The sequence below is a fragment of the Sinocyclocheilus rhinocerous genome, unplaced genomic scaffold (genome assembly GCF_001515625.1).
Source record: "Sinocyclocheilus rhinocerous isolate Xijiao unplaced genomic scaffold, SAMN03320098_v1.1 scaffold2194, whole genome shotgun sequence".
Lineage (NCBI taxonomy): Eukaryota > Metazoa > Chordata > Actinopteri > Cypriniformes > Cyprinidae > Sinocyclocheilus > Sinocyclocheilus rhinocerous.
The window spans coordinates 702,251-714,376 of NW_015652304.1; the positions used below are offsets into that span (position 1 = coordinate 702,251).

Genomic DNA, 12,126 nt, shown 5'->3' on the forward strand with positions numbered 1-12,126 from the left:
CATTTTTTTACAAGACTACAGTAACCAGCAGAAAACAATTGTTAAAGATTTAAAATCTGATTTTCATTGCGGTTATTACTTTTGGTTAATGGCTGAACATCCTGATAGATATTTTACAACTAACACAATTTGTTACCCATATTACCCAATTTATTCCAGTGGTAGTACATCCAACTTGAATGTACATTCATTCAGAATGTCTGTAATATTTAATTAGAGTGAAGAATAACAGTCAAGCTCAACATTGAGCCTCAAGCACAACATTTGCAATATATGCTAATCTGAGACCCAAAATGCAGTCATACATCTGTTTTTCTAAATCACGCAGTTTCTCTAGCCTGTGCCCTGTAAACATGTTTGAGTTTAAGATTTAATTTACAAAAATGATTTGTTATACATCTGATTTAAAAATAATTATAGATATAATTTGTAGATTACAATAATCATGGATTAGATATTACATAGTGTCAATTAAATGTGAATATTCAGAGATATTAATTAGTAGTAATTATAGTATTTCATTTAGAATTCAGAGTAATGTTAAATAGCATTTTCTTTGCATTTTTATATCAAGATGGTACAAGATTATCCTATTTAAATCAATATGACAAACAAGTTAGGTCAAAAATAATCTAAAAGTAGTCTGATTTTATTACCAAAAATGTGTAATATATTGGATTACGTTACTAACTACAATTTTTGTCATGTAATTTGGAATCATTAACAGATTGCAATTTTACATCGTGTCAATTAAATGGGATTTAATTGAGAATGTGAATATTTAATTGAGAATGTGAATGAGATATTAATTAGTAGTAATTATTGTTACATCACAAGCATTTTAAACAAAACTTGCAACAAAATAAAACTCAACAAAAAACTTGAACAACAAAATGGAAAAACAAACCTGAACACAAATCTTACAGCAGTCATACATCAAAGAGAACCTGTATTTTCACTCTTATAAGACAAGGATCCAACATCATTTACTTTACTTTTAGTCATTTAGCAGACGCTTTTATCCAAAACGACTTACAAATAAGAAAAAGTAATTAAAACTAAAAGCTAAAACTCTATAAATACTATATATATACACACATTTAAGAAAATAAAATAAATTAAATAAAAATGACAAATGCATACAACATTTCGAAACTAAAACATTTAAATGAAAACAAAAAAATAAAGCTAAAAACAATTCAAAAATATTAAAAGAACAAAAGGTATGAGTATAATAATGATTCTAACATAACACCAAGCCAAACACCAAAAAAACAACTACATATGTGTATGTACAGCCACACACATATACATATACATGTACATATATATAAATACATTAAATATATATATATTATTTCATTTCCATTTTGTATGTTGAAGTACTGAAATAACTCAAATTAAATAAAAGTAAAACTTAATAAAAAGCCTATATAGACATAATAAAAAAACGAATAAAATGACATTTGTTACAAAACAAAACGAACCTCAGAACTTGAAATAAACTTCAACAAAAAACAAAACAAAAACATTTAAAACAAAACAATTCACAGCAGTCATCAAAGCATACATCAAAGACGAATGGTATCTTGGTTAACGAATGGTTAAAAGCATCCACTGTATGTTTACAACCTTGCATAGCACACTTTTGCATGTTTAGAACTCTAATGAAAAGTTCTAAACAATTTGAAAAAAGTTGGATCACTTTTTTTGTGGGGGACAAATGGTCAAAGTCAAGTTTGTCATTATTTAGATAGAAGAGTCTAAATAGAGCTGGTATAGGGACAACAAAAGCAATTGTCCGCAAAGATGCCAGTGATCATCAATCATGCAGTAAGTGCGTCACAAATTGAGAGCATCTTTATAATGCCAGATATCAATCGAATTCTCCAGCGTTACATAGCCACGTCCCCAAATTCTACTCTTTTGTTACTCTGTCCACTCAAAATTGTCTTCCAATACACTTAAGACATGTTTCATCAGTTAACCCAGCCAAGTTGGAATGGTAGGGGACATTGACCGAACCCTGCTAGAACATTAGGGCCGGGCGGGATGGTAGCACTGAGTGCTGATGTAGCACTGTGTGGGCAGTAAGGAAGTCCATTAGTGAACATGAAGAATACTTAATAATCTGATTGCGTTACACTTGCCTGTGTGGATTATTTAGGCTGTTTTGAAGCCTGCTGTTTCTTTATTTATTTTTTTGCCATGTATATTTTTAGACCGTGTGTGTGTTTTCTTCATGTCTTTCCGTTAAAGGTTATAGCTATTTGTTCGATAAAGGGATATGTTGTGTGTGTGTGTGTTCATACTTGAATGGGATCTAAAGCAAAGCGTCACGCCAGACAGTTACTGTGGCACCCCTCTCTCTTTCTGTTTACTTGTCTCTGTTTGTCCATCTGTCTCTCCTTCTCTTTCTCCCTCTGCCCCCGATCACTCACACTCTCTACTGCCTGTCATTTCTTCTCCTTATCTTCTTCCTTTCTCTTATTATTCCTCGTTTCTCTCCTTGCTTCCTCCTGCTCCCGCTCTCACCCCTTTTATCCCGCTCTCAAATTTCTCTGCCTCCGTCAGTTCTGCGAACCCTTTTGTTCATTACCATCAAACAGTGTGGAAGCATGTGACATGTGAGTTGATTGGCTGGAAGGAGGAAAGATTATGGGCCGTGACTCAATTTGATGGATCGTTTCATGAGTTTAGCATGTCCACTGAATCATAGGGGTCACCAACGCCACCCACTGACTTCAAGAACACGGTGTGTTTTCAACGGCCCGGCGGATGATGCATAGCACAAGTGTAGTATTGCTGAGTTCACATTAGCAGTAAATAAGGTGGGTTTGTTTTCGCTCCGCTGCCCACTGAGCGATGCCGTTCTGCTATTGATTAGCATCCATGGGTGTGTGTGTGTGTGTGAGTGTTTCGGTCGAGGTGGAGAATGGAGATGATGGGAATTTTACGGCCTGTTTAGATGCGTGGATGTGGTCATCCCCTCAATGCACTCAATCAAACGCACTGGGCCTACATGTCTATTAGCGAGAAGTGCAATTTAAAATAAAATCAAGATCAAGGCAAGATGAAGAGCTCCTCCTCCCGTGCCGATGCTGATTGTTTGGCATTTAGACAGAATGGTTTCATCCAACAGGTTAAAAAAAAGAGACGACAACTGTCTGTGTACTCTGGTGTTGGCATGGTAACCACTCTGGCTGTGCTCATTCTGTTGTTCGGTCATATTATATACATTTATCCAACCAGTGTTTTTCCAGCATTTATCATTCTCTCTCGAACTTTCTCGCTGTAATACACCACTTCATAGATGTCCTTCAGGAACAAGCTGACCTTTTCTCTTCACAAAAGGAACAAAAGCACTTGTTTGGTGTCACTATCTCCCCATCTCTGCGTATCCATAACCTTCCCTGCCGGAGAGACTGAAAGCGGCATAACGGATTTCTCCCTTTTTCTTTTTCGTGTCCTCTGAGCTGTGCTCTTAGCTGTCATCCGTCGTCTTCTCCAGTCCTGTCACTGTCTTTACACGGTCACCTTTGACCTTTCCAGTGGGTTGCTAGTTTACTGCTGTACCTCCTTTCTCTGTCATCCCGTTTGTTTTATTTCTTGTTGAATCCCTCTTCTCAAGTTTTCCTCTCTGTATCGTTGTTTTACTGTGGGTTTTGGACACTAGGGAATTTTGCGTCTGTGTCAGTCACATGTACAGGAATCGCGAGGAACGATGACTCTGCGTGTTTCCAATGATGTCACCAGGGCGCCATATGGCTTGTGCTGTAACAATCCCTAAATCCGGGAAATCTTCTCTCCTGGTGACATGTGTATTTAATTTATTCGTACCTGTCAAGTGAAATAATCTCTGTCTGCGCTGATGGAGCGTCATCCTGCTATATCCGGTTTAGGGAGCCTGAAATGTTGGATTTTACGTGGTAATTACCGGAGCCAGAACATAATGGCATGATGGAGAGGACACTGCTGCCGTGAGATAGCAAAGTGATGGGCTACTTTCACCTGGAAACTCATTTAAACAGTTTTATTTCTTTTATCCCCCTTTTTTAAGTAGCCTATCTAGCATGCATTAGCGAGGGTAAGCATCCTGTGCGGTGAACGTATGCGCTGAATAGGCGGCTGTGGTTTGTTCTCATCGTAAAAAGCGAATGTTAACATTGGCAATGTGGTCACATAAAGGTTTGCCTGAAAGCATTTGTTAGACCGGTGTTGTGCCGAATTCTGCACCCCTGCCAGATTATGCACCCCCTCGTTGAAATCGCTACCTGATTGCCTAACCCAAACCCCACCCCTAATCCTAACCCCTCCCCCTCACCTAACCCTAAACCTACCAATACTAGGGGATGCATACCGGCACCGGCAGCCGTGTATTTCCCAGTGACAAATGATGTTTCTGACAAAGGGGCAGTTAGGTCTAGTTTCGTGGGAAGATGGCTAGCGGCTGTGCCCTTGGCCACCTGTTGGTGGGTTTTGACCTGTTGTGGCAGCTGTGTTTATACACCTATGCTGATGAGACATATGACAAAATATGTCATGATTTGTTGACCTGAAACAGCCATGCAGACTACAGTGTAGTAATCTGACAGCACACTAAAACTGATATCTTAAATTTAATTGCTGTCTTTGCTAACCTTTATGTCAAATCAAAGTGGTGCCAAAGTGACAGCCTGCAGTAAAAAGTTCATGGTAATTTTTTTTTGACAACTTTAACTTTAATGACTGATGAAGAAACCAAGCTGAAATTCTCTCTTTCAAAATAAATACATAAATACATACATAAAATAGAGTAGAAATTACAAATTAATTATGACAAGTTAGTTATTGACAACAGTTATTGTAACCTTGTGACTTGGTATTATAGCTACAAGTTCCATTATTACATGAGTGCATAATCTTATTTATTTCATTGCCCGCTTTTATTTAATCATTCATTATTCTTTATCAACATTTATTTTAAAATAATAATAATTTAATTAATATTAATCATCATGTTCGTTATTATAATTAACAACAACTATATAATAATAATAATAATAATAATAATAATAATAATAATAATAACAATGACAATAACAATAATCATAATAATTTATTTATTTGTTTGTTTATTTGGCCGATTTTATTTAATTAGGCTATTATTATTCTTTATCAACATTTAATTAGAAAATAATACATTTAATTTAAATTAATCATCATCATTATCGTTATTATAATTAACAACAACTATAATAATAATAATTATTATTTATTTGTTTGTTTGTTTGGCCGCTTTTATTTAATTATTATTCTTTATCAACATTTAATTATAAAATAATAAATGTAATTGATATTAATCCTCATCGTCATTATCGTTATTATAATTAACAACAACTATAATAATAATAATAATAATAATAATAACAATAATTGTATTATTTATTTCGATTGTTTTTGTTATTTTATGTTTAAAAAAAATCTTTGTGCTAGGAAAGCAGGAATAGCAGTGGAGGAGGCAGGTGGTTTTTCTAAATTAAATGTTCTCTAGTTTTTTCAGAGCTTATTTGTTTGGTTCAGCGACGTGTGTCCAATGAGAGGAGCAGAGAGGAGGGACCAGGGCGGAGAGACGGAGCCCAAAAGAGAAGTTGAGAGGGAGAGAGAGAGAGAGGGAATGAGAGATGTGCTGTCAGAGTGAGAGCTGGAGGACATGCATCCATTTCTACACAATATCACACTATCGCTACTTTCACCTTTACTCATATCCAGATGCTACTTTAAGGCGCTTTTCTTCACAGGAGGCTAATAATGCTAATTAACAGAACGGGTGGATGTATTTCCTGAAATATTAAACAGCGCACTAAATCCTTTTCCCGCAATTTATTTTCCGCTTTTATTTCGATCCTTGTTCAGGTGTTAAACGCAACAGCTTTCGTCTGTAGGAGTCTCATTTTAAGAAATAGCGGTTTATACTTCTGTCATTAAAAACATTCAATCTGGAATCACTGCTTGACAACGGAGCGAAGAAGAAATGCTGGCATGATTTTGACAACATGAAAAAGAAAAAGTGTGGAGGAATATTGTTGCACTGCTTTTGAAATCACCATATGAAGGTGGAGATAGACTGACAGGAGAGAGGTAAGTGAGACCGTTTGATTTTCATTTCATTAAACATCTTTCTCTGTCATTTATATCTGAAGTCTTAACTATTTCTACTTGATTATAAGCGTACTGAATTACTAAAATTATGCTTTCTAGTGTGTATTTTAGATGCAACTCAAATGCCCAAATAATGCAGAACATTGATGGTAATGTGATGAGTCTTGCATTTGTCACAGGTCAGTCCAGAGGCCACGATTCGACCATTGCATAAGTTTCTTAAAAAATACAGAGACTCTTGCTTGCATTTATATGACAGATATTGCTGGAAGGAGCGAGAGGAGAGGAGGGGGTGTCAGAGAGAGGGAGGAAGAGAGAAGGCGACAGAGAGAGAGCTCAGAGCGATTAGTAGATGTGGATGGGTTCATAGGTTCATCAGTTTTCTCTTTTTGCACTCACAAACCTCTTCCACATGAACTCCTCAAGCACATTGCAACAACTCAGTTTCACCCAACACTTTCAGTCCATCCTTGGTTTATTAATATGAGGGGAGTCCCCCATTTAATCCAGCCTCCCTTTCACCTGCTAATTTTATTCGGTTATAAATAACATAACATAATCCGTTCTTCCCTCTCTCTCTTCCTATCTCTCTCTCCAACTAAACTCCAGAGTTGAGGAGAAGAGCACAAACAAAACTGCTGGAGCCTGGTTGCCATGGATCCCCCTCCCTCTCTGAGTCTGGCCCTTCTCAGCGGGAGCGAAGACGAAGAGCAACATCTGCCCCTCCCTCTCGGTGGTCTCTCCCATGCCTCCCTCTCTGGCAGCTACCCTGGGACCAACCACTCGAATCACACGGGAGGCAACAGCAGCCTGGAGCGTCTCAACGGCACTCCATCGCCCACCACGCCAAACCTTCCCCCAGCATCGCTGCCCAAGTTGCCCCTGTCCACAACACCCCAGCTGTCCACGCCAATCCCCAACGCGCTCCACCCCACCAGCACGCCACTCTCCTCCTGCCTGGGCAGCCAACATAGCCTAAGCGGGGAGACTTCGCCCGTCTACAACGCACTGTTCTACTCCTCTCATTCGCCTTCCACTGAGCGAGAGCAGAGGGAGAGGGAGCGAGAGAGGGGATGTAAGCACAGGCAGGCCAGTCCCCTGGTGCACAGGCGGGACAGTAACCCCTTTACCGAGATCGCCATGAGCTCATGCAAGTACAGCGGCGGTGTGATGAAGCCGCTCAGCCGCCTCAGCGCCTCCCGCCGGAACCTCATCGAGTCCGACAGCGGAAGTGACACCAAAGAGGGCGGGGCTAGCGCGAGCCAGGAGACTGCGGCCTCCTCTCAACACAGTCAATCCCAATCCCAGAACCCCCCAGAGATCGTCATCTCCTCAAAAGAGGATCCGCCTTACGGACACGCTTACGAACTTGAGGCCTCGGCCAATCAAATATCCATCTACCACCAGAACCACGCCCTCTCTGAGAGCAGGGGTGTGCTGGGGGGCGTGGCAGGGGGCGGGACTAACGGAAGGAGGGGTGGTGCTGTCGTGGGAGGCCCGGGGAGGACCATTTCCAAAGCCTCTAAACGTAAGAATCAGAACATTGGCTACAAACTAGGCCACAGGAGGGCGCTGTTCGAAAAGAGGAAGAGACTTAGTGACTATGCGCTCATATTCGGCATGTTTGGCATTGTTGTCATGGTGATTGAGACCGAGCTGTCCTGGGGTGTCTACAGTAAGGTGAGGACTTTGTGTTCTGGGGACTGGGGTGAATAGTCGGGCACGAGGACACATCCTGCTGGTCCTGCTCTATGTGTGAATGAGAATGAGAGTATGTGTGTGCTTCCCATATTATGTTCCTATAATAACAATGGTAAAACTTGGATACAGCCATACACAATGTAGTGCAGCCTGTAAAGTAAAGCGTACACAAGTTTACAGTGAACCATAATGTGCAAGAGCAGACGTTTGACCAGATGAAAATCACTTAAAGGGATAGTTGATCTAAAAAGGGAACTCTGTCATCATTTACTCACCCTCATGTTGTTACATTTTTGTCCATCCATTGAAAGTCCATGCAACCAAAACTTGCATGCATGTAAAAGTAATTCCTATGAATTCAATCCAAGTCTTCTAATCACACAATGTTGCTTTGGTTTAATTTAGACTCTTATTCATATATGAATATTAATCTACCCACATGCTTACAAACCTCATTGATTCTTGAATGTCAAATTTCCGTGCTTCCATGTTTACCCTTATAACAACTGCTAATTTTTTTGCTTTATTTTTGTAAAGATGTGGTCACATTTACCATTATTCAGGGAATTTTCACATGGATTGAGTGGTGCCACACTATTGCCAATGGGCATTTTTTTCCCCCACAAAATTTTGCGAATGTGACCACACCTCAAGATAATATAGTGTCATCATTTCGGTTTAATTTTTTTTATAAATCCAGCAAATTTGCAACTGACTTTCACAGCCAATGATCAGTTGCATTTTTATTTTATGGAACAAAGCAGCTTTGCCCATTATTATAATAACTGCTTATGTGTTCTACTGGAAAAAGTCACAGGTTTCAAGCGAGGTGAGGGTGGATAGATGATGACAGAAATTTCAGTTTAAAGCAAATGATCTGCGAAAATGTGACTAATTTGGAGTGACCAAATTTAGACGTGCGATGCGAATGCGTGATTTTTTGCCACAAACACCAACAATAATCAAGCAACTTAATCATCAGAGATATAAATAAATGTTTTTCAGAAGCTGCATTCATAAGCTGTCTCCGTTTGAATGGGCACAAAGTGTCTGATCACAGGAACTTCTGTTATTTAGAGGGTGTAAGGCTATATCATGTTACACAAGCTAAGTTGAAAATCAGCTCTCAAAACAAACATCCATGGAGAATTAGTATGGCATTTGTCACCTTTTTGGAACAGAGGGTAAGAATGATGCACCTGTGTATCTGGCATGAGCATGAATGTTTTAAATAGCTGTCTATCTTAGTAAACATACACATGTGCAGTACACATTCAAGGTTAGTAATACTGCTGCTGTCAGAGGACTACTGACAGGATCAGATATTTGTTAGCTCAGAAAGAATTTTGGACAGCTGTCTAGGAGATTTCTTTAGTGGGTAAGAGATATTTGTGTGATTTAAGAAATGTTTGGAAACTTTTTAAACAAATATTCTGGATCCAACACAAGTTCCCAGAAGAACATTTCGAATCATCCCTCACTTTGAAAAACAAGCAAAAATATTTATGTACAGTGCCCAACACATAACATGTGGATTAAAAATGGATATTGCGACCATGAATTAAGAATTTGTTTCCTTTACTTGTTCATTTTTAGCAACTTTAATTCATGGCCATGTTTCCTCATTTTAGTTCAATTGTTACCACATTATACTCATTTGTTCTGTCATTTTAATTTAGTTTAGCTGTTGCCCACTATTGAACTAAAATGAGGCAACACAATTAATAAGTTAATATTAATATATTAACTTATTATTAATATTAATTTATGGCCACAATATCATATGTGGGGCTCTGTATTTATGGTATGTCTTTTACAATGGAAGAATATGAATGTTTATATGTATCACCATGAAACTAATGTGAAAGAATCACTTCACATCCTTGTCTGTGCAGTTATGTCTGATCTTTATTTTCATGTTTTATCTTATGACCACGTAAAGCCAATAAACCATGTAATTTTCACACGGTACATGCAAGGCTACCAGAAACGGATTGTTTACATTGAGTCTTGTAACACGTAACCAGAAGTTCACCCTTCTAAAACAGTATTAGAGTGCAAAAAATAAGATCTAGACAACATTACAGTTCAAATACCAAACACTTTTGTACAGAATAAATAATATAATTGGTTTAACCAAAATTTGAGCTACACATTTCTGCTTTTAAACCCTCCACACTCTCTAGACTTCCATTGTAAGTGTTTTACTGTAAAGAACTGAGAAATAAGTCAAAATTGTTTGTGGAAATCAGAAGCATGCTGTCAATAGAGCATACAAAACCAAAACGTTTGTTTAATACTGAAAGTGGTGTAGTTTAAGTAGTGTGGTGTGAGTGGATGTGCTTAGTTTTACTAATACAGATTTATACATTTTGGAGGAATACACAGTACACTCTCTTTATTTATGCATATACTCTCAGTCAACTCTTGAGCTAAAAAATCAAGTGTTGCTTGTTTGATGATCAAAGTGGATGTAACCCCCATTACAGCCTACAGGTGCATCTCAATAAATTAGAATGTCGTGGAAAAGTTAATTTATTTCAGTAATTCAACTCAAATTGTGAAACTCGTGTATTAAATAAATTCAGTGCACACAGAGTGAACTAGTTTAAGTCTTTGGTTCTTTTAATTGTGATGATTTTGGCTCACATTTAACAAAAACCCACCAACTCACTATCTCAACAAATTAGAATACTCCATAAGACCAATAAAAAAACATTTTTTAGTGAATTGTTGGCCTTCTGGAAAGTATGTTCATTTACTGTACATGTACTCAATACTTGGCAGGGGCTCCTTTTGCTTTAATTACTGCCCCAATTCGGCGTGGCATGGAGGTGATCAGTTTGTGGCACTACTGAGGTGGTATGGAAGCCCAGGTTTCTTTGACAGTGGCCTTCAGCTCATCTACATTTTTTGGTCTCTTGTTTCTCATTTTCCTCTTGACAATACCCCATAGATTCTCTATGGGGTTCAGGTCTGGTGAGTTTGCTGGCCAGTCAAGCACACCAACACCATGGTAATTTAACCAACTTTTGGTGCTTTTGGCAGTGTGAGCAGGTGCCAAATCCTGCTGGAAAATGAAATCAGCATCTTCAAAAAGCTGGTCAGCAGAAGGAAGCATGAAGTGCTCCAAAATGTCTTGGTAAACGGGTGCAGTGACGTTGGTTTTCAAAAAACACAATGGACCAACACCAGCAGATGACATTGCACCCCAAATCATCACAGACTGTGGAAACTTAACACTGGACTTCAAGCAACTTGGGCTATGAGCTTCTCCACCCTTCCTCCAGACTCTTTGACAAAAATAAACGTTTTGTCAGATGGCACTGTGGAGGGTCTCATCATGTTTATGGTGGCATCAAACTCCAGAGGACTGTAATGCCTTTTTTTAGCCAACTCTGAGATGCTGAAAGTTTATGGAAATAACAACAGTACAATTAATAAACTAAGGTTTGAGAAATAACATTTGTTTATACAGGTGCATCTCAATAAATTAGAATGTCGTGGAAAAGTTCATTTATTTCAGTAATTCAACTCAAATTGTGAAACTCGTGTATTAAATAAATTCAATGCGCACAGACTGAAGTAGTTTAAGTCTTTGGTTCTTTTAATTGTGATGATTTTGGCTCACATTTAACAAAAACCCACCAATTCACTATCTCAACAGATTAGAATACTTCATAAGACCAATAAAAAAATTTTTTTTTGTGAATTGTTGGCCTTCTGGAAAGTATGTTCATTTACTGTATATGTACTCAATACTTGGTAGGGGCTCCTTTTGCTTTAATTACTGCCTCAATTCGGCGTGGCATGGAGGTGATCAGTTTGTGGCACTGCTGAGGTGGTATGGAAGCCCAGGTTTCTTTGACAGTGGCCTTCAGCTCATATGCATTTTTTGGTCTCTTGTTTCTCATTTTCCTCTTGACAATACCCCAAATCATCACAGACTGTGGAAACTTAACACTGGACGACAACTGTAGCCAATTCCTTGACACGTCTGTGTGGTGGCTCTTGATGCCTTGACCCCAGCCTCAGTCCATTCCTTGTGAAGTTCACTCAAATTCTTGAATCGATTTTGCTTGACAATCCTCATAAGGCTGCTGTTCTCTCGGTTGGTTGTGCATCTTTTTCTTCCACACTTTTTCCTTCCACTCAACTTTCTGTTAACATGCTTGGATACAGCACTCTGTGAACAGCCAGCTTCTTTGACCAATGAATGTTTGTGGCTTACCCTCCTTGTGAAGGGTGTCAATGATTGTCTTCTGGACAACTGTCAGATCAGCA

The 12,126-nt window shown here is 38.5% G+C and overlaps 1 protein-coding gene across 1 annotated transcript in view; it reads left to right on the forward strand.

The window, feature by feature from the left end:
• The first annotated feature begins 5,654 nt into the window (after positions 1-5,654).
• LOC107714686 (small conductance calcium-activated potassium channel protein 2-like) overlaps positions 5,655-12,126 on the forward strand; it is a 70,096-nt gene continuing 63,624 nt past the window's right edge. Inside the window, exons 1-2 of the mRNA XM_016520624.1 lie at positions 5,655-6,120; positions 6,751-7,821. Of these exons, the coding sequence (XP_016376110.1) occupies positions 6,796-7,821 (1,026 nt within the window). The 5' untranslated portion in view covers positions 5,655-6,120; positions 6,751-6,795. The remainder of the gene's footprint in view (positions 6,121-6,750; positions 7,822-12,126) is intronic.